Source organism: Oryctolagus cuniculus, chromosome 7, assembly GCF_964237555.1.
Source record: "Oryctolagus cuniculus chromosome 7, mOryCun1.1, whole genome shotgun sequence".
Classification (NCBI taxonomy): Eukaryota; Metazoa; Chordata; class Mammalia; order Lagomorpha; family Leporidae; genus Oryctolagus; species Oryctolagus cuniculus.
The window spans coordinates 161,284,932-161,310,020 of NC_091438.1; the positions used below are offsets into that span (position 1 = coordinate 161,284,932).

General features: G+C 67.6%; 1 protein-coding gene across 6 annotated transcripts in view; it reads left to right on the top strand.

The window, feature by feature from the left end:
• Nucleotides 1–25,089, top strand: part of CHD5 (chromodomain helicase DNA binding protein 5) — a 50,223-nt gene that overhangs the window by 22,030 nt on the left and 3,104 nt on the right. For 3 of the 6 annotated variants that reach the window (XM_070079380.1, XM_070079383.1, XM_070079382.1), the window contains exons 6-35: nt 493–617; nt 1,859–1,982; nt 3,142–3,308; nt 3,667–3,888; nt 5,142–5,348; nt 5,457–5,668; nt 5,956–6,087; nt 6,162–6,270; nt 7,219–7,410; nt 7,485–7,685; nt 11,221–11,358; nt 11,471–11,592; nt 11,846–12,019; nt 12,333–12,474; nt 12,767–12,898; nt 15,902–16,019; nt 16,946–17,070; nt 17,393–17,624; nt 17,740–17,850; nt 18,008–18,180; nt 18,757–18,931; nt 19,643–19,750; nt 19,944–20,032; nt 20,225–20,358; nt 20,638–20,782; nt 20,998–21,157; nt 22,706–22,785; nt 22,964–23,096; nt 24,247–24,336; nt 24,874–25,011. In XM_070079380.1, coding sequence (XP_069935481.1) covers nt 493–617; nt 1,859–1,982; nt 3,142–3,308; nt 3,667–3,888; nt 5,142–5,348; nt 5,457–5,668; nt 5,956–6,087; nt 6,162–6,270; nt 7,219–7,410; nt 7,485–7,685; nt 11,221–11,358; nt 11,471–11,592; nt 11,846–12,019; nt 12,333–12,474; nt 12,767–12,898; nt 15,902–16,019; nt 16,946–17,070; nt 17,393–17,624; nt 17,740–17,850; nt 18,008–18,180; nt 18,757–18,931; nt 19,643–19,750; nt 19,944–20,032; nt 20,225–20,358; nt 20,638–20,782; nt 20,998–21,157; nt 22,706–22,785; nt 22,964–23,096; nt 24,247–24,336; nt 24,874–25,011 — 4,410 coding nt within the window. Of the gene's footprint in view, nt 1–492; nt 618–1,858; nt 1,983–3,141; nt 3,309–3,666; nt 3,889–5,141; nt 5,349–5,456; nt 5,669–5,955; nt 6,088–6,161; nt 6,271–7,218; nt 7,411–7,484; nt 7,686–11,220; nt 11,359–11,470; nt 11,593–11,845; nt 12,020–12,332; nt 12,475–12,766; nt 12,899–15,901; nt 16,020–16,945; nt 17,071–17,392; nt 17,625–17,739; nt 17,851–18,007; nt 18,181–18,756; nt 18,932–19,642; nt 19,751–19,943; nt 20,033–20,224; nt 20,359–20,637; nt 20,783–20,997; nt 21,158–22,705; nt 22,786–22,963; nt 23,097–24,246; nt 24,337–24,873; nt 25,012–25,089 lie in introns of those variants that run through there. The other 3 variants (XM_070079381.1, XM_070079384.1, XM_070079385.1) reach the window with 2 other exon arrangements.

A 25,089-nucleotide genomic window follows, 5' to 3' on the forward strand; every position in this document is an offset into this window, starting at 1 on the left:
CGGAGGAGGGCCTGGGGCGAGGCTCCCTCTGCAGGGTGTGAGCCGCGTTCCGGCCCCCACCTTCCCTGGCGGCAGGCTGGGCTGCGGGGGTCGCCACTCCCCCTGTGGCTCATTGCTCTGAGGCCAGCTCCACACAGGCAGCCTTGGGGACAGCCGTGGGTGGTGCCAGCGCTGTCCCAGCCTGGGGAGGCTGCCTGCTGTGCAGAGGGCTTTCAGCCCCAGGACATCCCTCCAGGGGCCCAGGCTTGTGCCACAGGGGGGCAGCTGTGCCCTCAGTGGCCCTGCAGGCCATGAGGGTGGTGGGAGCTCCATGGGTGCCGCCGGTTCCTTCCTGGGAGTGGCCGGGGGCGTGCAGTGCGCAGAGAGCCGGCCTCAGAGCAGGTCCGTTCTCCCGACTTGTGGGGTGACGTGGAGCAAGGGCTGCACCTTGCAGGGCTCCTGATTGGTGGAGGGAAGTGCCAGTCAGTGGCGTTGCCCGCCTCCCGTTTTCAGGGCCCGGGGTGAGGAAGAAGATCAAGAGCTCCAAAGACGCCAAGAAGAAGGGCAAGGGCAAGAAGGCAGCCGGGCTCAAGTTCCGCTTCGGAGGGATGGGCACCAAGAGGAAGAAGGGCTCCTCGGTGAGTGCCTGTGCCGGGCCGCCGGGACTGGGTCGCCGGGCCTGCGCCCACGCTGCCCCTGCCGCTCCGCCTGCCTGCGGTCTGCTGGGCCCGTTCCCCGTCTGTCTGCTGAGGGGTTCTCACTAGATCCTTCATTTTTTTTAGTAGATTCATTTTTAAAAAAGATTTATTTATTTGAAACGCAGAGTGACAGAGAAGCAGAGAAGGGGGAGGGTCTTCCATCCGCTGGGTCACTCCCCAGATGAGCTGGGCCGACCCGAAGCCAGGAGCCAGGAGCTTCCTCTGGGTCTCCCACGTGGGTGCAGGGGCCCAAGGACTTGGGCCTCTTCCACTGCCGTCCCAGGCCACAGCAGAGAGCTGGATCGGAAGTGGAGCAGCTGGGACTAGAACTGGTGCCCACATGAGATGCCGGCACTGCAGGCGGCGGCTTTACCTACTGTGCCAAAGCACTTGTCCCTAGACTAGATCTTCCAAAGGCCCCTCTAGCTTGGACTCCGGGCAGGGAGCTGTCTCTGGTCTGTCCTGCTGATCTGGGAGCTCGGTTGGCTCCTGCTGCCCACTGCTGGGCAACCTGCTGGCTCTTCTGCAGCCTGATGGGACCTGGCCACCAGGCAGGGGTTCGGGAGTGGATGTGGAGGCAGGACCACCCTCCACTCCAGAGCCAGCTCTGGCCCCAGGCTCAGATCCTAAGCCCATGTCCCAGCAGCCTAAGCCTGCTGTCACTAATGTAGCGGCCAGGACCAGGGCTGGAGTGAGCTACTCTGGAGGGAGCGAGGAGCAGGAGTGGCTGTGCCTGGGGCTGTGGGCCCCGCTCGGTTCTTACTCAGTTCGCTGAGCACCTCCTCAGTGCCAGGTCCTCTGCCCGGCCACGGCAGGCATGCTCCTGAGGGAGGGAGGCAACGGTGCACCAGCAGGGGGCGGCCCTGGCGTGAACGGCGCTGGGGGTCCCCTTAGGAGAGATCTAGGAGGGCTTCTTGGGGGAGATGTCCTTAGCCATGCCTTGAGGGGTGTGTAGGAGTTTGGCTGGATGGAGGGGTGGGAGAGCCCGGGAGGGTGGTGGGACGTGAGGCTGGCTGGGTGGGCTGGGCTGTGGCGTGAGGTTCCGAGGCCAGGGTCTGGGCTGAGATAACCCACAGGAAGCACTGTTTCCCGGGCCTCCTCTCTGCCCAGGCCAGCAAAGGCCCGGGGCTGAGCCCCTGGAGCAGGCCTCGGGCTCAGGTGCCCCCCCCCTTGCCCCACAGAGTGAGGAGGAGGAGCGGGAGGAGTCGGACTTCGACAGCGCCAGCATCCACAGCTCCTCCGTGCGCTCCGAGTGCTCTGCAGCCCTGGGCAAGAAGAGCAAGAGGAGGCGCAAGAAGAAGAGGAGTAGGACTGCCGGGAGGGCGTGGAGGGTCCAGAGGCCCCTGGGGACGCAGGGGGAGGGCAGCCTCAGGCCTGGGTCTCTCTTGCTCCCCGTGCTGCCCCTCACCCGGCCTGGTCTCTGCCACAGGAGAACCCGTGGTGTGTGCCGCCCCGGGCACTCTCCCTGGCAGGTGGCGGCTGGAAGGAAGCACTTTTTACCCTCACCTACCATCCGCTCGTGCACCCCCCTCTACCCACCCGCTTCATTGTTTCCTTCCATTCATTTCTCCATCTACTCACCCCTACCCCTTCCTTTCTATCCGTCGCTACCCTTTTACTGTCACAATCGTTCCCCCATCATTTGTGCACCCTATCTGCCCATCCGTCCATCCATCCGTCCACCCATTATCCACCCAATGACCCATCCATCCATCCGTCCACCCATCCACCATCCATTATCCATCCATCCATTCACCCAATGACCCATCCACCCATCCATCTATCCATCCACCCATTATCCATCCGCTCATGTGTCCATCCACCCACCCATCCGTCCATCCACCATCCATTATCCATCCATCCATCCATCCACCCAATGACCCATCCATCCATCCATCTATCCATTATCCATCCACTCATGTGTCCATCCATACATCCATCCACCCATCTGTCCACCCAATGACCCATCCATCCATCCACCCACCCATCCATCCATCACCCCGTTACTCATCCACTCATGCGTCCATCCATCACTCAGTTATCCATATACCCTTGTATCCATGCATCCACCCACCACCATCCATCCAGTCCTCCATCTATTCATTATCCATCATCCACCCAACAACCCATCCATTCATCCATCCACCCATTATCCATCCAGTCAACGACCCATCCATACATCCATCCACCCATCCGTCCACCCAACAACCCATCCATCCATCCATCCATCCTCTACCCACCATCACCAATCATCCATCTTATATCCGTCACCTACCCACCCACCCGTCTATTCATCCATCCCATCACTCAATCATTCATCCTCCCACGCATCCGTCATCCATCCATCACCCGTCCATCATCCATTAAGCACCTGCTCTGTGCCAGGCTGGCCTAGGGAGGTGGAAATGGCTGCTACTGGAGGTGGGGACGAGGCCCTCCGTAACTGCCTCTCCCTGCGCCCCAGTTGACGACGGTGATGGCTACGAGACGGACCACCAGGACTACTGTGAAGTGTGCCAGCAGGGAGGGGAGATCATCCTGTGTGACACCTGCCCCAGGGCCTACCACCTCGTCTGCCTCGACCCAGAGCTGGAGAAGGCTCCCGAGGGCAAGTGGAGCTGCCCGCACTGTGTAAGCCAGGCGGAGGCCCTGGGCTGGGGGAGGCTGAGGCCAGCGCCTGGCTCCCCTGCCCCTGCCTGCCCACTGCGGGGCGGGGCGTGGAGGCTGAGGCCAGCGCCTGGCTCTCCTGCCCCTGCCTGCCCACCGCGGGGCGGAGGCCCTGGGCTCGGGGAGGCTGAGGCCAGCGCCTGGCTCCCCTGCCCCTGCCTGCCCACTGCGGGGCGGGGCGTGGAGGCTGAGGCCAGCGCCTGGCTCCCCTGCCCCTGCCTGCCCACCGCGGGGCGTGGCGTGGAGGAGAGGAGCCAGGACCCCGGCGGCGGTGGAGGGCACCCCGCCCCGTGCCTCCACCTGGGTTCTGCCCCCCCTGCAGGAGAAGGAGGGGATCCAGTGGGAGCCCAAGGACGACGAGGACGAGGAGGAGGAGGGCGGCTGCGAGGAGGAGGAGGACGACCACATGGAGTTCTGCCGCGTGTGCAAGGACGGCGGCGAGCTGCTCTGCTGCGACGCCTGCCCCTCCTCCTACCACCTGCACTGCCTCAACCCGCCGCTGCCCGAGATCCCAAACGGTGAATGGCTCTGCCCGCGCTGTACTGTGAGTGTTCTGCCCGCCCCGCCCCGCGCCGAACGCCCCGCCCACCAAGACCCCGCCCCCCGCCGCGGGCCGAGGCCCCGCCCTCACCCCCCGGCCCGCAGGTCTCTCCCCGCCCGCCGCCTTACCTGGGCCCGAAGACCCTTTCTGCCCTATAAGAGGCCGGTGGCGGTGACGCTGACATCAGGGCCAGAGCTTGCCCAGCGAGGCCAGAGAGCCGCGTCCTTTCTGGGCCCGGCGCTGCCTTCGCCCCCTGGGGCTCCCTCGAGTACCAGGCGGCTTCACTGGGAAACTGGAGGCTCAGAGGGGGCAGTGACTTGCCCAGCTGTCCGTTCAGCCCTGGGCCTGGAGCAGCCCTGGCCCTTCCTGCCCCGAGGCTGGGGGTGCTGAGAGGGTGGGGGTCCTGGCCTCAGTTTGTGCCCCCCAGGCCCCACCCCACCCCCTCCATCCGGGTTCTGGACTGGGCCAGGCTGGCTCTCCGTCACCCTGTGCCTCTGGGCTCGTGTTGTGTGTCGTGTGTGTGCCTGTGTGCGCATGCGTGTCTGTGCCTGTGTGGGGCTCCTTGGGGGGCCCCTTTTGAGGGTGCAGCCTTCTGTGCGTCCTGGAACCCACAGAGGTCCTGGGGAGGAGGTCCGCCTGCGATCTGAAGCCCACCGCGGCCTGGGAGGTGGAGTGAGGGGCGGGCTTTCCTTGGAGGAGGAGGCCTTTATCCTCGGACCCGGGGCAGGCAGCGGCGGGCTGACCCGCCTCCCAGAGCTGTCTCCCTAAGTGGTCGTCCCAGCCTGGAGGGCTCCAGGGAGGGTGCTGTGGCCGGAGGATTCCTCATCTTCGCCAGGCAGCAACTCCCTGGGGCCCTAGCACCCATCAGGGAGCCTGGGGAGGGGGGGATGGGGCCGCGGTGAGTCCCTGCCCAGAGGTGGTCCCTTGTGTCCGTGGGTCAGCGTGAGCGGTGACATTCCCGGGGGGAGAAGACCCACGGGCAGGGCGCGTCCACGTCTGGGGTTCTGTTGCCTGCTGTGCTGCCCTGTGTCGCACCCACGGGCTCCTTGTCCCACCGTGGTCCAGGACCGCCAGGTGCTACCCGGTTCACTGTCGGGAGTGTGGGGCCCACGTTGCCCGTCTCCTGTGTGCGCACACATGTGGGCTCCCAAGGACGTGGGGACAGCGCAGCCTGTCGGAGGGAGCCTGTGTGACGGCCGTAGGGCGGGGTCCTGCGCCTGAGGCCTGACCGCTTGGGGACGCCCCTCTGTCCGCAGTGTCCCCCGCTGAAGGGCAAAGTCCAGCGGATCCTGCACTGGCGGTGGACAGAGCCCCCCGCCCCCTTCGTGGTGGGCCTGCCGGGACCCGACGTGGAGCCAGGCGCCCCCCGGCCCAAGCCCCTGGAGGGCATCCCCGAGAGGGAGTTCTTCGTCAAGTGGGCGGGGCTCTCCTACTGGCACTGCTCCTGGGTGAAGGAGCTCCAGGTGAGCCGGGCTAAGGCTCAGGGGCCGGGGGGGGGGGGGGGCCTGGGCCCTCCGGTGGGGCCCTGGCGGCCGCCGCCCCTCCCGCCCTGTGACCTCTGCTCTTTGCAGCTGGAGCTCTACCACACGGTGATGTATCGCAACTACCAAAGGAAGAATGACATGGACGAGCCGCCGCCCTTCGACTACGGCTCCGGGGACGAGGACGGCAAGAGCGAGAAGAGGAAGAACAAGGACCCCGTGTACGCCAAGATGGAGGAGCGCTTCTACCGCTACGGCGTCAAGCCCGAGTGGATGATGGTGCACCGGATCCTGAACCACAGGTGCGGGCCGCGGCCAGGGGAGGGAGACTGGCCGAACATGCTCACCGGGCGGGCGGGCCCGGGGTCCTAATGGGGGCTCCCGGTGCTCGTGGCCCTGGAAGGAGGGCCCGAGGACCTAGGCGCGCGTCTTGCTGAGCACTGACCCCCACGTGGCGGGGTCCTCGTCACCGTGAGGTGGTGGAGCTGGGCAGCGCCCTCTGGTGGCGGGACCAGGGGCTGCAGGAGGCCGGGCTGAGGAAGGGAGGGAGCTGGCCCCGAGCGACCCGGCTCCTCACTCGGTCTTGCAGCTTCGACAAAAAGGGGGACGTGCACTACCTGATCAAGTGGAAAGACCTGCCCTACGACCAGTGCACCTGGGAGATCGACGACATCGACATCCCCTACTACGACAACCTGAAGCAGGCCTACTGGGGCCACAGGTGGGCTGCGGGGCTCCGCCGGGGCCGCCCGCGCGGCCTGAGCCCCGCTCACCTGCGCCCGCGGCTCTTCCCAGGGAGCTGATGCTCGGGGAGGACTCGAGGGTGCCCAAGAGGCTGGTGAAGAAAGGCAAGAAGCTGAAGGAGGAGAAGCAGGAGAAGCCGCCAGACACGCCCATGGTGGACGTGAGTGACGGGCGGGGGGCACGCCCATGGTGCACGGGAGTGACAGGGACACGCCCATCATGGACGGGAGTGACAGGCAGGGGGGGCACGCCCATCGTGGACAGGAGTGACAGGCGGGGGGACACGCCTATCATGGATGGGAGTGACAGGGACACGCCCATTGAGGACATGAGTGACAGGTGTGGGGGACACGCCCATCATGGATGGGAGTGGCAGGGACACGCCCATGGTGGACGTGAGTGACAGGGACACGCCCATCGTGTCCCTGATGGGGGTTGGGGGGGTTCTGCCTGTCCCAGGCTTGGCCATGGAGGACATAGCACGGCTTGTGCACGTGGGGAGTGGGAAGGGCCCCTCACAGCCGCACCGCTGTCACCTGGGAGGAGGCCCCGACTGTGCACTGAGCAAGGCAGGGCTGGCTCTGCCCTGAGCCCCCGTCTCAGGAAGCCCAGCGTCTCCTGGGGCCCTGGCCGGGGTCCTCAGCACCTCACGGAGGAGGTGGCCTTGGGCTGCAGGAGGGGGGGCAAAGGGTAAAGCTGTGGACGAGGTGGAGGCAGCCGCTTCCGGCAGACGTGGGGGGTGCCCTGGATGGGGGGGTCACACCGTCCTTTGTCCAGCAAACACTGCGTAAGGGCCCACCCCGACCCAGGCACCGGGTGGGGCTCGGAGAAAGCAGTGGACAGGACCCGTGTGGCTGGGAAAGCCTGGGAGGACTCAGCGGCGGGGGGATTCCCCTGACGGAAGCACAAGGCTGCTGTGGGGCAACCCAGCCAGGCCGGCAGTCGGGGAGGGCTTCCTGGAGGAAGAGGCATTCTAGCCACGTCCTAAAGAAGAGTTAGGAAGGCAGAGGGGGTGGGAAGAGGATTCCGGGTGGCGGGACCCTCGTGTGCACGGAGCCGGCGGGCGGCCCAGGGTTCAGGGTGGGTCTGAACCTCTCCTCCCTCACAGCCCACGGTCAAGTTTGATAAGCAGCCGTGGTACATCGACTCCACGGGCGGCACGCTGCACCCGTACCAGCTGGAGGGCCTGAACTGGCTGCGGTTCTCGTGGGCCCAGGGCACCGACACCATCCTGGCCGACGAGATGGGGCTGGGCAAGACGGTGCAGACGATTGTGTTCCTCTACTCCCTGTACAAGGAGGTGGGCAGGCGCAGCGGCGGGGGCCGGGCGCGGCCGGGGGCGGGCGGCCTCACCACACCAGGCTCTCTCCGCAGGGCCACTCCAAGGGGCCCTACCTGGTCAGCGCGCCCTTGTCTACCATCATCAACTGGGAGCGCGAATTCGAGATGTGGGCGCCCGACTTCTACGTGGTCACCTACACGGGCGACAAGGAGAGCCGCTCCGTGATCCGCGAGAACGAGTTCTCCTTCGAGGACAACGCCATTCGGAGCGGGAAGAAGGTGTTTCGCATGAAGGTGAGCGGGTGGCCCCAGGGGGCCCAGGAGAGGCGTCCCCCGCCTCCACCCCGAGTCCCCCATCCCCCGCCGTCATCACCTGGTGCTCCCTCGTCTCATGCTGGGGTTTCACTCCAATCCATGGCCCCGTACCACCGATTGTATCTGCCAAGAGCCCATTTCCATGAAGAGCTCCCAGGCGCACGTGAGTTCTGGGAGGGGCCGCTCTTCAACCCAGTGCACCTGCCGTGTGGCCCCCGGCCGGTCCTGGGCCTCACCGTCTTCCCAGCAAGTGAGCTGGCAGCCCGGTCGCTGAGCCGTGGCGGGGGCATCACAGGTGTGGGTGAGTGCCTGGCAGGGCCTCCCCTCCCGCCCCCCAGCACTGTGCCTCGGATCCTTGGGGCGGAGGTCTTATTTAAAAAAAAAAAAAAAAGATTAATTTGGAGGACGGGAGGAGAGAGATTGACAGAAAGGATCTTCCATCTACGGTTCACTCCCCCAAATGACCACAACAGCTATGGCTGGGCCAGGCCCAAAGCCAGGAGCCAGGAATTCCATGTGGGCGCAGGGGCCCAAGCACTTGGACCGTCCTCTGCTGCTTCCCCAGGCCATTAGCAGGGAGCTGGATCGGAAGTGGAGCAGCCGGGACTGGAAGCGGTGCTCCCGACATGACATGCAGGCATCCAACCTGCTGCCCTGTGACCACGGCCCCTCCCCCATCACGGGTACTGAAGGGCAGGTTCCCATCCAGCAGCTGGGAGTGGGGGCCGAGGTTCTGCATTTATTTTTTTAAGCTTGTTTATTTGAGACACACACATCCAGGGAGAGAGAGAGAGAGAGAGAGAGAGAGAGAGAGAGAGGGGCAGGCATCTTCCATCTGCTGGCTCACTCTCCCAATGGCTGTGATGGCCGAGGCTGGGGCAGACCGATGCCGGGAGCTCCGTCCGAGTCTCCCGTGTGTGCCGGGGCTCATTGTCTTCTGCTGTCTTCCCTGGCACGTTACCTGGGGGCTGGATCAGAAGGGTGTCGCTGGGATTTGAACAGGTGCCTCCAGTATGGGATGCCAGCGTCACAGCGGTGGCTTCAGCCCCTGGCCCAGTGCCGGCCCCCCTCTGAGACTTCTGGGGTCAGCTTCCTCCGGAGCAGCCGGGGCTCCCAGGGGACGTCCAGGGACTGACGAAGGCGTTCCGGGGCCTCTGCACTGGGGGGTCGTGGAAGAACCTCGCTTTGTCTCCCACTGGGGTCCTGCGACAGCTCAGACACGCCAAGACTTGGCTGTCTTACTTCTTACTTTAAAAAGCTGTTGTGAGTGATGAATCACCTAAAACTTGCCACCAGGGGGCCGTGTTTGGTGTGTGGTTAAAACGCCGCATCCCACGGCAGGGAGCCGAGTTCCAGTCCAGCTTCCTGCTGAGCCCTGAGAGTGGCAGGTGATGGCCCAAGCACTTGCGTCCCTGCCACTTAGGAGGGGGACCCCTATTAGCTTCTGGGTTCCTGGCTTCAACCTGGCCCAGCCCTGGCTGCTGTGGGCACTGGGGAGTGGGCCAGCAGGTCGAGGAGCGCTGTCTGTCTGTCCCATTCTGCTTTGTGAATAAAAGTAATTTCCAACCCCCTCAGCCATCCTGAGGGCAAGGTCAGGGGTGCTGAGTAACGTCACCGCCCTCGTCTCCAGAGCTCTCCATCTTCCCAGACAGAAGCGGCCCTCCATCCCGCTGCCCGCACGCCCGGCAGCCGCGTGCTGTTCCTGTCTGGGGGCTGCCTGCTCTAGGGTGCTCGTGGGCGGAGTCCTGCAGAGTTTGTCCTTGGCTGCCTGGCCTCCGGGTTCATCCACAGCGGGTGTCAGGATCAGACCTCCCCCCCCCAAAGATTTATGTATTTATTTTTGGAAGGTAGAGTCAGGGAGAGGGAGAGACAGACGAGAGAGAGATCTTGCAGCTGACTGCAACGGCCAGGGCTGGGCCAGGTGGAGACGGGAGCCTGCAACTCCGCCAGGTCTCCTACCAGGGTGGGAGAGGCTGAAGCGCTTGGGCCGCCTTCCGCTGCCTTCCCAGGCGCGTGCGCAGGGGGCTGGAGTGGAAGTGGAGCAGCAGGGACTCCAGCCGGCGTCTCGGGTGGCCTAACCCGCTGTGCCCAGTGCCGGCCCCTCCACTGCCTGGGTGGGCCGTGTTCATCTGTCTGTGGACACCTGGGTTGCCTCTGTTCCGCCTGTTTTGAGTAACGCTGGTGTGAGCGCGGGTGGCCCGGCCTCTCCTCCTGTCCCTGTTCTGGGAGTCCACCTGGAAGCAGAGTTGCTGGCGCATCTGGGAATTCTAGATGTTTCGAGGGGCAGCCTTAGCTCTGTTCACCACAGGGCCTTCCTGGCACAGAGGGCGAGGGGGCCGAGGCTTGGGGTGTGGAGCTGACCGAGGTCCAGGCTCCACGGGCCAGGGCTGAAGAAGCCTGTGTCTCCCTCTCTCCATCCCTTTCTGCCCCCCTCACCTGGGGCCATGTCACTGGGAGAGGCAGCTTGGAATGGTAGTCCGTTTGGGGCTGCTAATAACGTCGTGCCGGAGCCTGGGTAAGTTCTAAAGAAGAGGTTTGTTTGGGCTCACGGTGGTGGCAGTCTGAGGTCCAGGGGCCGCACTTAGCAATGGCCTTGGTGCTGGCAGAGTCCCCAGGCAGGGAGCATGAGCGCCTGTCTCCTCTGGTCTCTGCCGCCAGGATTCCGTCAAGGGCCCCCGCCCTGATGACCTTGCCCGATCCCCGTCACTCCCAGAGGTCCCGGCCCTACACACCGTAGTGGGATCACGTGTCCACCTGCTTCAGGCTCACCGCGGGGTGACGCTCCAGCGCACAGGGGACAACCCACAGCCATGGCTTTGCCAGGGCGGACTCGGGCATCTGTGGGCCACTGGCTTGCTGCGTTTTATTTGCTGTCCAGTGTGGCAGTACTCCCTGGGCCAGTACAGGCCCTCCAGGAGTGCGGGGCCCCACCTTGCCCCTGGGTGTGCACGGGGTGTGTGCCTGATGCCCCCGCCGGGCAGAGCACCTGTCGTGGGACGGAACACCTGGCACGTGCTCCACCCAGGGGCCTTTTCTGACGGAGCACAGACTCAGGCCTGGAGCGGTGGAGAATGGATGACCGGCAGCTGCAGGGCGCTCGACTCTCGCTTCTCTGTTCTGACCTGGCTCTGCCTGGGGGCCGGGGTTGGAGGGGTGGGGTGTGTCAGCCTGAGGCCCCCCGGGTGATGGAGGGGAAGATGGCGCTTGGTGCACACGGTTGGTCATGGATGAAGGACCAAGCACAGGGCTGGGGCCGCAGCTGGCACCGTTGCTGGCGTCGCCGCTGCCGTCTGTAGCTCCCACCTCACCCTCTCTCTCCGGTACCGCGCCCTGGACCTCAGCTGCCGGCCGCTGCCTTCCCGTCCCGTCCCGGGCTGGCCCGGCTCGTCCCCGTCCACACCACGTGCCGGAGTGTTTGGGGGATTCCCGTCCACACGGCCTTCCTGACCCTGTCTTCCGAGCCGCGATCCCGCTGGCCCAGCTGCCGCCTCCCCAGCGCCCCCTCTGTCCGCAGAAAGAAGTGCAGATCAAGTTCCATGTGTTGCTCACCTCGTACGAGCTCATCACCATCGACCAGGCCATCCTGGGCTCCATCGAGTGGGCCTGCCTCGTGGTGGACGAGGCCCACCGGCTCAAGAACAACCAGTCCAAGGTAGGCCCTGCTGGCCACAGGGCTCGGACCCCGGCCTGCCCGAGCTCGGGGCGGCCCCGGGCGAGCGGCCTCCCGGCACCTGCTGACGGGCCCCCGCTCGCTGTCCCCTAAGTTCTTCAGGGTCTTGAACAGCTACAAGATCGATTACAAACTGCTGCTGACGGGGACCCCCCTGCAGAACAACCTGGAGGAGCTCTTCCACCTGCTCAACTTCCTGACGCCCGAGCGGTTCAAGTGAGTCCCCGCGGGGCCCTGGGAGACGGGGCCCGAGCCTGCCGCCCGTGGAGTGGCCCAGGCAGCCTTGCTCCCCTCGAACGAACGGTCTCTTGCGGGAGGCGGCGTGGCCCATGCCAGGGCTGCCTGCCCCCCCGCCCCGAGGCAGCTGACCTGTGCTGGCGCGGGCTCCCCTCTTCCTGCCCCCAGTCCCGGTTCCCTGTGCACGGGGCCTTGGCCTGCTCCTGGCGCTTACCCCGGCTCGTTGCTGCAGCAACCTGGAGGGCTTCCTGGAGGAGTTTGCTGACATCTCCAAGGAGGACCAGATTAAGAAGCTGCACGACCTGCTGGGGCCGCACATGCTACGGCGGCTCAAGGCTGACGTCTTCAAGAACATGCCGGCCAAGACCGAGCTCATCGTCCGCGTGGAGCTGAGCCAGATGCAGAAGTGAGCGGCCGCTCGGCCTCCCCAGCACCCGGCCGTCCACTCCCTGGGGGTGGGCGGGCGCTCGGCCCCTGCGCGCCCTGGCTCACCCCTGCCACGTGGGCCCCCCTCTGAGTCCACTGACCTGGGCTGAGTTCCAGCCTCGTCCCCGGGCCCCCGGGCCTCCCCTGGTGTGTGTGTGTGTGTGTGTGTGTGTGTGTGCTGGGTGCCCGGCCGGCAGCCCAGCCTCCCAGAGGAGCAGGCAGCACCCGGGGTTGGGGCTGGCCCGGCGCTGGCCTGCGTGCAGCCCGCCCTGCCCCGCCCTGCCCCCCTGCAGGAAGTACTACAAGTTCATCCTCACGCGCAACTTCGAGGCGCTCAACTCCAAAGGGGGCGGGAACCAGGTCTCACTGCTCAACATCATGATGGACTTGAAGAAGTGCTGCAACCACCCCTACCTCTTCCCCGTGGCCGCCGTGGTAGGTCCCCCGGGGCTGGGCCCACCTGGCTTTGTGAGGCTTCCGAGCGCCCTGCAGGGAAGGCTGGCTCAGCTCCGGCGCTGGCGCCCGCGTGCCGGCCGTCTCGGGTCTCTGACTGGCAAGGCCCAGGGCGGGGCCGGCGGGTCTGGGAGCCACGGCCGCTGGCGTTTGTGCCTCGCGCTCCGCGGGGCGGACAGGCAGTGCGCTCCTCCCACAAGGCGCCCCTGCGGCTTGCTGGTGCCGTCAGGGTGGTGGGGGAGCCGCCCACACCCCGCTTCTGCCGCGCCTGCAGGAGGCCCCCGTCCTGCCCAACGGCTCCTACGACGGCAGCTCCCTGGTCAAGTCGTCCGGGAAGCTCATGCTGCTGCAGAAGATGCTCAAGAAGCTGCGGGACGAGGGCCACCGCGTGCTCATCTTCTCCCAGGTGGGCGGCGCCCGGGGAGAGGTGGGCGGCGCCCCGGGGAGAGGTGGGCGGCGCCCGGGGAGCGGTGGGCGGCGCCCGGGGAGAGGTGGGCGGCGCCCGGGGGAGAGGTGGGCGGTGCCCCGGGGGAGAGGTGGGCGGTGCTCAGCCTGGCCACGCCCCGGGGAGAGGTGGGCGGTGCCCGGGGAGAGGTGGGCGGCGCCCGGGGAGAGGTGGGCGGCGCCCCGGGGAGAGGTGGGCGGCGCCCGGGGAGCGGTGGGCGGCGCCCGGGGAGAGGTGGGCGGCGCCCCGGGGAGCGGTGGGTGGCGCCCGGGGAGAGGTGGGCGGCGCCCCGGGGAGAGGTGGGAGGTGCTCAGCCTGGCCACGCCCCGGGGAGAGGTGGGCGGTGCCCGGGGAGCGGTGGGCGGCGCCCGGGGAGAGGTGGGTGGCCCCCGGGGAGAGGTGGGCGGCGCTCAGCCTGGGAGAGGTGGGTGGCGCTCAGCCTGGCCGCGCGCGCCCGGGGAGAGGTGGGCGCCCGCCCTGGGGAGTCGGTGGGCGCGCGCCCCCCGGGAGAGGTGGGCGCCCGCCCCAGCGCCTGGGCTCCCTGGCTGCCAGGGCCCACCCCTCCCCTCCCTTCCCCTCCCCGCCCTGCCCTGCCCTGCCCTGCCCTCACCCCCGGCGCCAGGAGCTCCCCCTGCAGGCTGATCCTGGGGTGGCTCGCGTCTGCCGCACACCAGGCTCCGTGCTGGGCTCGCGGGCCCAGCTGATTGGGGGTGCCCCTCCTCGAGCTGCCCTCTGGGGTGGGACACACGGGAGTGTCCGCTGGAGGCCTCGGCGATGGGCCCCAGGGTGCTGGGGCTGAAAGTGCCCCCCCGCGGGGAGGTTGGACCCAGCAGTTCCAGTGCTCAAAGCCAGAGTCGGGGACATGGCAACTTCACGCAGAGGTCACCAGGAATCACCTGTTGCCGCCTGTGCCCACTGACCGCCCCCTGGGCTGAGGCCCGCCCGGGGCAGACCACGCTTGGGACCAGGAGCGGAACCGAGCAGTCCCGCGGTCCCCTGGCAGCACTGCCAGCAGAACACACGAGTCCGCGTGGGGCCCGGCGAGGCCAGGCAGAGGGAGCAGGGCGAGACAGCCCTGCCCCGCCCCCGGCGAGGAACTGGACGCCGAGGCGTCTTAGAGACCACAGTTAGAATCCCAAGGAAAAGACGGCCCAAGGAGGATTTACGTCCACGTTTAGGCTCCTCGGCAGTCAGAGCGCCCAGTGCCCATAGAGCGCGGGTTCTTAGGCAGGAGCCGGGAGGTCAGGGAGCAGGAGCAGATCAGGCTGCGCGAGCCGTCAGCAGGGCCTGGACGCGCCGGGGCCGGCGTGAGGAAGGCCCCTGGCTGCAGCACGGAGGGCCGGGGTGCGGGCAGGAAGGCCCCGGGGGCTCTCGGGAGGCTCCGTCAGTCGCCCGGTGGCCCCTGCGGCAGTGAGGGCAGAGACGATGGAAGAGAGGGTCCGTGTCTGTAGACCCGGGGAAAGGCGCGAGGTCTTGGATCTGGGGTGAACACCAAGCCAGATGAGCGCCACCCGCCCGGCTGGGGAGCCGCAGGACCTCCCGTCTGGTTCCTGCAGAGCCGGGTCTGAGCGGCAGCGACAGGTGGCGGAGGCAGCGGCACAACCTGCACACCGGACGGCCAGGGCGAGTTTTGTTTCCAGCTAAGCCAGCAAGAGTGAGGGGGGTCCGCAGGGCCCTGGGGGCTCAGGAGGAGAGCGAGGGGGTCCGCAGGGCTCTGGGGGCTCAGGAGGAGAGAGAGGGGGGGGAGATACGCAGGGCCCTGGGGGCTCAGGAGGAGAGCGAGGGGGGTCCGCAGGGCCCTGGGGGCTCAGGAGGAGAGCGAGGGGGGTCCGCAGGGCCCTGGGGGCTCAGGAGGAGAGCGAGGGGGGTCCGCAGGGCTCAGGAGGAGAGCGAGGGGGGTCCGCAGGGCTCAGGAGGAGCGCGAGGGGGGTCCGCAGGGCCCTGGGGGCTCAGGAGGAGAGCGAGGGGGGGTCCGCAGGGCTCAGGAGGAGAGCGAGGGGGGGGTCTGCAGGGCTCTGGGAGCTCAGGAGGAGAGCAAGGAGGTCCGCAGGGCCCTGGGGGCTCAGGAGGAGAGCGAGGGGGGGGAGATACGCAGGGCTCTGGGGCCTCAGGAGGAGAGCGAGGGGGGTCCGCAGGGCTCTGGGGCCTCAGGAGGAGAGCGAGGGGGGTCCGCAGGGCTCTGGGGGCTCAGGAGGAGAGCGGGGGGGGGTTCGCAGGGCCCTGGGGGCTCAGGAGGAGAGTGAGGGGGGATCCGCAGGGCCCTGGGGGCTCAGGAGGAGAGTGAGGGGGGATCCGCAGGGCCCTGGGGGCTCAGGAGGAGAGCGGGGGGGGGGTCCGCAGGGCTCTGGGGGCTCAGGAGGAGAGCGAGGGGGGTCCGCAGGGCCCTGGGGGCTCAGGAGGAGAGCGGGGGGGGGGAGATACGCAGGGCCCTGGGGGCTCAGGAGGAGAGCGAGGGGGGGAGATACGCAGGGCTCTGGGGGCTCAGGAGGAGAGCGAGGGGGGTCCGCAGGGCTCTGGGGGCTCAGGAGGAGAGCGAGGGGGGTCCGCAGGGCCCTGGGGGCCTTTCACGTCTCACGGGGAGGGAGGGCACCACGCAGGAGGCGCTGGTTCAGCTCCTGGGCGCTCAGGGCGTGGGTATCCCGGGAAGAGAGGTGCACGGCGTGGCCGAGGGACTGAAGGAGTGTAGGTCTTGTGGAGGGAACCCGAGTGCAAGTGAGGCCCCCCCTCCGTGTGGCACGAGCCGGAGGGGAGGAGCCACGCCCAGGCTGACTGTGGCAGATGCCGGGGCAGTGTGGGACAGGCCTGGCTGCGAGCGGGGGCCTCCATCTCCAGGGTCCCGCATCAGACCTGCCCGGGGCCCAGCTGAGTCTGCACTGAGCAGACAACATGCTCCTTCCCAACTCCGTGGGGTCCCCGTGGGCCACTCCCTCCGTGGCAGCCCTCACGTGTCCCTGTGCCCGGCAGATGACCAAGATGCTGGACCTGCTGGAGGACTTCCTGGAGTACGAAGGCTACAAGTACGAGCGCATCGACGGCGGCATCACCGGGGGGCTGCGGCAGGAGGCGATCGACAGATTCAACGGTACCCCCGCCCCCGCCCCCGCCCTGCCGAGCGCTCTGGCTGCGGCCCCGCCCTCTTAGGCTGCACTGCACAGAGAGAGAGACAGAGACAGAGACAGAGACCAGTCCTTAGGCCCGTTGATTTTAAAGCTAGAAGGGTTCACTCCAGGGACACTTGCTGAGGGGCTTAGAAGGCATTACCTGTTCTGAATGGGGTCAGAAATGGGTGACAAGGAAGGCAGACGGGGGAGGGGGAGGAAGGTGTCACCTTTGTCACCAAGGGAAGCTGGTGCTGAGGCCTGGCTGGCACCCGAGGGCCTCCCCTGCTGACCCAGGCAGGCAGCGCTGGACAGCGCCTGCAGCCTCGATGGTGGGTCGGGCTCCATCCCCCGGGGTTCACGGCTGTCGGAGCCATAGTCACAGCCGCGATTTCTCGTGCCCACTGAGGCCTGCAAGGCGAGGAGCGAGGAGGTGCACCTGCAGGCAGAGGTGCCTGAAGTGTTGGGCCCACCTGGGACCCGCTTGCAGCTCCAGTGGGTGCTGTGGTCGGGCCCAGGTCCCTCAGCGAGGCAGGACAGAGGCAGCTGTCCTGGGACAGGCTTGGGGACGGGGAAGGACAGGGCCCTGGGCCCTGGAGCTGCCCCTGAGAGTCCCGAGTGTGTCCGTGGCTGGGAGAGGCTGTGGGTGGGGACACCAGGGGCCAGGCTCTCCAGGGCCTCACGGTGGCCGCCCTCCCCGGGGCACCCTGTGTGTGCAGCTTGGTCTTTGCCCGTCTGGGCATTGATTGGCTCCCTCCTCCTCTGCTTCCCCTCGTGGGGGCTGGCAGGGGGCAGCTGTGGCCCCTGAGCTCGGGGGTGGCCGCCTGTCTGTGCTGGGTACCACCCGACCCTGCCTCTGCCTGGGGCCCCTCGTGCCCTGCCCCCCACTCACCTACCCTCTCACCCTCAGCCCCTGGGGCCCAGCAGTTCTGCTTCCTCCTCTCGACCCGGGCGGGCGGCCTGGGCATCAACCTGGCCACGGCGGACACTGTCATCATCTACGACTCGGACTGGAACCCGCACAATGACATCCAGGTCTGTGGCCCTCGGCTGCCCTTTCCCTGGGACTCCCACCCCCTCCACCCTGCTGGCTGGCGCCTGGGTGGTCTCAGCCCCAGGAAGGACCCTGGGCGGTGAGAGGCGGCCCAGCCATCTGCAGCTCTCTCATGTAGCAAGGAGGAAGCACCCCGAGGGGACACGGAGGCCAAGGCGTCAGCCTGGCGGCCGGGCCCACGTGCCGCGCTCCCCACGTGTGCTCAGGCGGCACGTGCGTGCCCAGGACGTCACAGGCATGACCCCCCGCCATGGGGGAGCCCAGCTGCTGACCCCCGGCCCCGCCCCGCCCCGCCCCGCGCAGGCCTTCAGCCGTGCCCACCGCATCGGGCAGAACAAGAAGGTGATGATCTACCGCTTCGTGACGCGGGCCTCGGTGGAGGAGCGCATCACGCAGGTGGCCAAGCGCAAGATGATGCTGACGCACCTGGTGGTGCGGCCCGGCCTGGGCTCCAAGTCGGGCTCCATGACCAAGCAGGAGCTGGACGACATCCTCAAGTTCGGCACCGAGGAGCTGTTCAAGGATGACGTGGAGGGTGGGCCTCGGTCCCGCGGCGTGGGGCGGGGGCGGGGAGGCTGGGGGCCCGCGGGGTCCGGAGGCCAGCAGGTGCGGCCTCCGAGCTCTGCCCAGCGCTGTTGTCTTCCCTGTAGGCATGATGTGTCAGGGCCAGAGGCCGGCCACGCCCGTCCCTGACGTCCAGTCCTCCAAGGGCGGGGCCCTGGCCGCCAGCGCCAAGAAAAAGCATGGGAGCACCCCCCCAGGTAGGGGGGCCCCTGAGCCCAGCCCCCGGCTCGTCCTCTGACCCCGTGGCTGCTCCGGGGGAGCGGGCGAGTGGGGCTGTGGGCACGGTGCCCCCTGTCTGGTCACGGCCCGGGCACTAGGCACCTGTCCACCGCACCGCACCCCGTCTGCCCCCAGGCGACAACAAGGACGTGGAGGACAGCAGCGTGATCCACTACGACGACGCGGCCATCTCCAAGCTGCTGGACCGGAACCAGGACGCCACCGACGACACGGAGCTGCAGAACATGAATGAGTACCTGAGCTCCTTCAAAGTGGCCCAGTACGTCGTGCGCGAGGAGGACGGCGTGGTAAGCCCCGCCCCTGGCCTCAGCCCCGCCCTCCCGCTGTGGGGCCCGCCCCTCCCAGAGGGAGGGCCTCATGGTAGGCACACTGGAGAGAGAGGGGTGGACGCGGTGCCAAGGGGGCTACAACCCCGTGGCCCAGCGCTGCCTTAGGTCATCCACGGTCATGCCCCGGGCCCCTGGCTGCAGCTTCCCCACGGCCTCCCAGCCGACCTTCCTGGAGTGGAGAGACCTGCCCCCCCCACCGCCCCTCCTGGGGTCTGGGTTCAGGTCCTCCCCAGCCCTTCAGGGGGCCCACAGCCGGCCTCGCTCACCCGCCCCCTTGTTCCAGAACACGCCCACTGAGTCATCTCCTTGCACCCCACACTTCCTGTGAGCTAGTGATGGGCCCTCTCCAGCCGCTAGGGCAGAGGCTGGGCCTGGTTCAACTCTGTAACCCAGGGGTTGCACAACGCCAGCGAATGGGGCAGAACCGGGGGCAATCAGGGAAGGCTCTGGAGGAGGCGGGCCTCGCGCTTGGTCTGACGCGTCCCGGGCCTCGCCCTGCCAAGTGCCTGTCCCTGTGTGCGCGCGGGCCCCCAGGAGGAGGTGGAGCGGGAGGTCATCAAGCAGGAGGAGAACGTGGACCCCGACTACTGGGAGAAGCTGCTGCGGCACCACTACGAGCAGCAGCAGGAGGACCTGGCCCGCAACCTGGGCAAGGGCAAGCGCATCCGCAAGCAGGTCAACTACAACGACGCCTCGCAGGAGGACCAGGGTGCGTGGGGGCGGGGCCGGGGCAGGGTGCGTGGGGGCCGGGCCGGGTGGGAGGACCAGGGTGCGTGGAGGCCGCATGGGGTTGGGCGGGAGGGCCAGGGTGCGTGGGGGCCAGGCGGGTGGGAAGACCAGGGTGCGTGGGGGCAGGGGCAGGGGCGGGAGGGCCAGGCAGGAGGACCAGGGTGCGTGGGGGCGGGGCCGGGGCAGGGTGCCTGGGGGCCGGGCCAGGTGGGAGGACCAGGGTTCGTGGTGGCAGGGGCAGAGGCGGGAGGGCCAGGATGCGTGGGGGCCACATGGGGTTGGGCGGGAGGGCCAGGGTGCGTGGGGGCCAGGCCGGGTGGGAGGACCAGGGTGCGTGGGGGCAGGGGCAGGGGCAGGAAGGCCAGGGTGCGTGGGGGGCTGGGGGCTAGGGGGTGGGAGTAGGGCACAGGAGACGTCAGCCTAATGGTGCCTGTGGGGCTGTGGGCTGGGGGCCGGGGGGTGGGGTAGGGCACGAGGGTTGCAAGTCCAGCGGTGCGTGTGGGGCGGGGGGCCGGGGGCCGAGGGTGGGGTAGGGCAGGAGGCAGTGCCAGCCCGGTGTGTGACCCCGGCGGTGGCCGGGCCCTGCAGGCTGGGCCGGTGGTGGTTTGCGTGCTCGGTGGCCTCTGTCGTCGCCGTCCGTCGAGTGCGGCCCTGAGTGTGCGAGGGCGCGGGTGGGCTTCTGCTCACACAGCTCGCGCCTCCGCAGAGTGGCAGGATGAGCTCTCGGACAACCAGTCGGAGTACTCCATCGGCTCCGAGGACGAAGACGAGGACTTCGAGGAGAGGCCGGAGGGCCAGAGTGAGTGTCCGCGGGGGCGCTGCGGGGGTCTCTCTGGGGACGGCTGAGGGAGGCCGTGCTGGCAGGCGGGCCAGTGGGGGGGTGGCTCGGGCAGCCCTCGGTCCCCGGCTGAGGGAGGCCGTGCTGGGGCGGGGGGGGGGGGGGCTCTGGCAGCCCTCGGTCCCCGGCTGAGGGCTGTGGCCGCTGCCCCCAGGTGGACGGCGGCAGTCCAGGAGGCAGCTCAAGAGCGACAGGGACAAGCCCCTGCCACCTCTGCTGGCTCGCGTCGGCGGCAACATCGAGGTGGGGCCTGCGCCCCGCTGCCCCCGGGAGCCGGAGGGCGGGCTGGGGGCTTGCCCGGGGCGGGGGCCATCGGCTAAGCAGGAGTCGGGGGTGGGGCAGACCTGCTCCCTGGATCCTGCCCCGGGTCAGGCCTTGTCCCGTGCCCCCGCCCGCATCTGATCCGGGCTCGCGCCCGCTCCCCGCCCCGCCCAGGTGCTGGGCTTCAACGCCCGGCAGCGCAAGGCCTTCCTGAACGCCATCATGCGCTGGGGCATGCCGCCGCAGGACGCCTTCAACTCCCACTGGCTGGTGCGCGACCTGCGGGGGAAGAGCGAGAAGGAGTTCAGGTAAAGAGGCTGTGGGCGGCCCCGGGGCGAGGCTGGGCGGCCCGAGGGGTCTCTAGTGGTCTCGACTGTGCTTCCGGCACCGGGTGGGGCCGAGTCGCACTGCCTGTGCCCAAAACCGGCCTGCGTGCGTGGGGCCGTCGGGGCGAGGGCAGTCCTAGGGGTGCCCACGCTGTCCTTTGCCGGGGCCCTGACCCAGCGGGCTGATGATCCCAGCCAGGGGTCCCCCGGGGGTCCTTGCTGGGCCCCCGTTCCCTGAGCCCCGGTCCCCCTACCCCCCAGAGCCTATGTGTCTCTGTTCATGCGGCACCTGTGTGAGCCGGGGGCTGACGGGGCGGAGACCTTCGCGGACGGCGTGCCCCGGGAGGGCCTCTCCAGGCAGCACGTGCTCACGCGCATTGGGGTCATGTCACTGGTTAGGAAGAAGGTGGGTGAGCAAGCCTCGGCCGGGCCCTGGGCCGCCCCTGGGGTCAGCGGTCAGAGGACAAGCGCCCGGCTCAGGTGGGGTGGAGGCCACACGCTGGGGCACAGGGCGGGGGACACACAGGGGCCAGCTGGGGAGGGCAGCGTGTGGCTTGGCCCGCCTTGGGCGATGCCGAGGCCCTCAGCACTGACCACACCGTCCCTGTGGCTGCCCGCCAGGTCCAGGAGTTCGAGCATGTCAACGGGAAGTACAGCACCCCTGATCTGGTCCCCGACGGGCCCGAGGGCAAGAAGCCCGCCGAGGTCGTCTCCTCCGACCCCAACACGCCAGTGCCCGCCAGCCCCGCACACCTCCCGCCGGCCCCGCTCGGCCTGCCAGGTCTGGCGCGTGGGGTACCCTGGGTCCCGGCAGGGCTGTGGGAACCCCAGTCCCTTCCCTTCCCCACAAAGGCCGGCCTCAGCCCTCAAGGCACCTGCGCCGAGGGAGAGCTGTTCGTTACAGCGCGCAGGTGCACGGCCACTGCTGCCCAGTGCCTCCTCGGGGCCGTGCTGCTGTGACCAGCGCTGGGTTCCCACCCACCCGGGCCAGCCCGCCGCCTCCCTCCCCGTGCATTTGCGCGGCCGGACGTCTCCCGTAGGTGCAGTCGGCAGCTGCATCCTTCTGTGTCGGGTCGGTCTCCCAGTGCTGCGTTCCGGGCTCGGCCCTGGTCCACCCTGCGAGGCTGGGTTTGCTTCCTCCTCCGTCCGCGGGTGGATTTGGGTTGTCTTTGTTCGCTGGCGATTCTGAATCGTGCGATGAAGACTCGCGCCTGTTGCGTGTGTGGTCGTATTCCCAGTTCTCTTGGGTACAGACCTGGGAATGGAATTTCTGGGCCCCGGGATCGCTGTTTGACCTTCTGAGGGGAGTCACTCGGTTGTGGCAGGCCTGGGTCAGAGTTCCAGCGTCTTCAGATTGCCATCGACACCTGGGCTTTTTATGAAAAGCATTTATTTTTATTTACTCAGAAGGCAGACAGAGAGAGAGAGAGGGAAAGAGAGAGAGAGATGTTCGTCCGCCGGTTCATTTCCCAGATGGCCACGACAGCGTGTCTGGGCCAGGTGGGAGCCAGGAGCCAGGAGCCAGGAGCTCCGCCGGGTCTCCCTCGTAGGAGGCATCCTCTGGTGCCTTCCCAGCACGTTAGCAGGGAGCTGGGTCGGAAGCAGAGCAGCCAGCGCTGGCTATGGGTTGCTGATGTCTTGGGCGGTGGCTTGACCGGCTGCACAGCGCGCCGGGCCTGCTCCCTGCTGTGCATCCCGGCGTCCTGGTGGCCGTGCCGCGTGCTTGGGCTTCGTTTCCCTGTGCTGTGGGTACCGAGCAGCTTCTTGCGTGCCTCTCTGCTGTTTGTGTGTCTCCTTGGACGCAGTCTCCAGACCCTTTGCCCGTTTTTAATCAGATTATTCGTCTCCAGGTATTTAGTTGGACAGAGCATCTTCCCTCAGTCGGGCCCCCAGGCCCGGGGCAGACACACCTATGCCCAGGCCACAGGGGAGGCCCGGGAGGCCGTCCTGGCCCTCGGCACCAGCGCGCCCTTTGGAAGCGGTCCCGGCTGGGCCCTGAACTCCGTGTGCGACCTCGGGCAATCCCTTGGCCCCGTGGCTTCCCATCTGCGACGTGGGCTGTCGTGGTGCCCACCTCCCAGGGCTTCCTGGAGCCCCAAGCTTTGCCCAGTGTGACCAGAGCCAGGGCTCAGGCCGCTCACCAGCCCCGTGGGGGAACCCCTGAGCCGGGCTGGCCCGGGACCCCTGACGTACCTGGGGCTCCTGCCCATTGCCACCGGGCTTCCTGAGGGCCAAACCCTCCCTCTCCTGGGCAGCCCAACCCCACCTCCTGCCCTGCCCCTCTCCCCTCCTGAGCCCACCTGTCTGACGGCTTTCCCGGATCCTTCAGACAAAGTGGAAGCCCCGCTGGGCTACGTGGACGAGAAGGAGCTGGGGGTGCAGAAGCCAAAGAAGCCCCTGGAAGCCCAGGTACGGAGGTGCTGGGGCCGGAGCTGTGCGCGGGCGAGGCGCAGCTGGGGCTGGGGGCCTGCTCATCCCGGTCTGTGTCCCAGGCTTCGTGGACAAGGGTGGGAGGCCGGGGCGTGGGGTCCCCAGCCCATTCCCGGGCGGGCCCTGGTCCTGCAGCTCCCCAGCCTGCCCTCCCTAGGCCCTGCCAACTGCCCTGGACAGAGCGGAGAGCGAGGACAAGCACGAGAGCTCGGACAGCAAGGAGAGAGCCCGGGAGGAGCGGCCAGAGGAGACGGAGAAGGCCCAGCCCTCCCCGGAGCAGCCGCCCAAAGGTAGGGCCTTCCCCAGGCCTGCGCCCTCACGCTGGAATCCAGGAGCTGCTTCTAGTTCCCCCGTGTGGGTGCAGGGGCCCAAGGACTTGGGCCATCCTCCACTGCTCTCCCAGGCCACAGCAGAGAGCTGGATTGGGAGAGGAGCAGCCGGGACACGAACCGGCGTCCACATGGGATGCCGGCGCCTCAGGCCAGGCCTTAACCCGGGTTAAGATAGGGCTCCTGCTCTGCTGCCGACCAGGTGCCGCCGGTGTAGTTCTTGCTCTTTGCAGGAAGTCCTTCTTCCCTTAGAGTTCCAACACTGAAAGACTGACTTTCAGGTATGACCGCTGTCTTTGGTGGTGACGAAACTTGAACGGTGATTTTGTTTATTCTGCAGACTGACTCCCTGTAAAGTGCTTAAAAATTCTTTGTTGATTTATTTGAGAGATGCAGAGAGAGAGAGAGAGAGACAGAGAGAGACAGAGATCTCCCATCCTCTGGTTCACTCCCCAGATGCCCACCACAGCCAGGGCTGGGCCAGGCTGCCGCCGGAGCCCGGACTCCTGGTCTCCCACACGGGTGGCAGAGGCCCGAGCCCCGAGCCCTCTCTGCTGCCCCCAGGTCTCCATGGTCTCCACGGCAGGAGGACTCCTCTTTCCCAGAGCCCACCACGCTTGGGGGGTGTGAGCGCAATTCTAAACCCTCCCGGCGCGAGGCCACCTCTGTCCTCTGTGTGCTGAGCCAGGAGCCCCCGGTCCCTCCAAGCCTCTTCCTGGTGTCCCACAGCCGCTGCCTGGGCCCACGCCACGGCAGCTGGTGCTTGGCCGACTTTATGTCCCCTTCGTTCCTTTACAATGTCCTGGTTTGCCTGTGAGCACCCTTGGGTGCCTTCTGGGTGCGTTGCACCTTGCCCAGCACGGCTGGGTGCTGTAGGTGGTTCCAATCCATGGCGGCTGGCGAGGTTGCTGGCATCGCCAGTCCTTGTCCTTGCAGTGGGGGATGGGCCACTGCCCGAGGGGCCTGGGGGAGGGGTTTGCCCCGCCCCCGCCCCCAGGGGCGCTTTCTTTGATGGCACCTGTTGCATGACTGGTGGGGTTCCTTGTGCGGGCAGCCAGCGGCCGGCCCAGGACCCTCTGCCTTCCCACACCTGCCCCCTTCCGTCTCACAGAGGAAGTGCTTCCTGACCAGGAGAAGGCCCTGGACAGGCTGGAGCTAAGCCTGGGTCACAGCAGAGGGGACAGCAGCGACTTCAGGCCAGGTTTGACACTTTTCCGCGCTCCGCCTCGCCTCGCTTGGTCCCTGACGGGCCACCTGCACCTGTGCCCTGTCGGCCCCACGCCCTGATTGTAGCTGCAGGTGGGAGCCTGGACGCCAGCCCTCGGAGCTCGGTGACTCCCACCCTCTAGGGGACGGATTCCCCGCCCACTTTTCCTCCGGCCGCAGCCACCGGGAGCGGGCGGAGAGCTGGCCTGGAGGGTTTGGGGGTCAGCCGGAAGCTTCGCATGCCTCTAGGCTCTAGAATGTTCTGCAACATCTGCCTTCTGCCCAGACTTTGAGGAGCTCTGTCGTCCCTGGACACGGGTCCTGCCCTGCCCCCAGCTGCCCTCCCTGTGGTGGGGGCAGGGCACGTGGGCCTGGAGCCAGGAGGGCGGGGGGCTGTGGGTGTGCCAGAGTCCTGCTCCACGGGAGCTCCGTGTGCTTCCCGCGGGCCTTTGGGTCCCCAGCGCTTGGCAGACAGAGGCCCCCGGGCAGTGCCTTCTGGGCGGAGGCTTGGATGGGCCCTGTGCCCCCACAGATAGCACCAAGGCTGAGGAGAAGGAGCCCAGCGAAACGCAGCAAAACGGGGACAGAGAGGACGACGAGGAGGGCAAGAAGGAGGACAAGAGTGGGAAGTTCAAGTTCATGTTCAACATTGCGGACGGCGGCTTCACGGGTACGGGGCGGGGCTGTGGGTGTCCCGGGAGGCTGGGCAGGGGTTATTTTATACTAGAGCGTGAGTGGTTGATGGGAG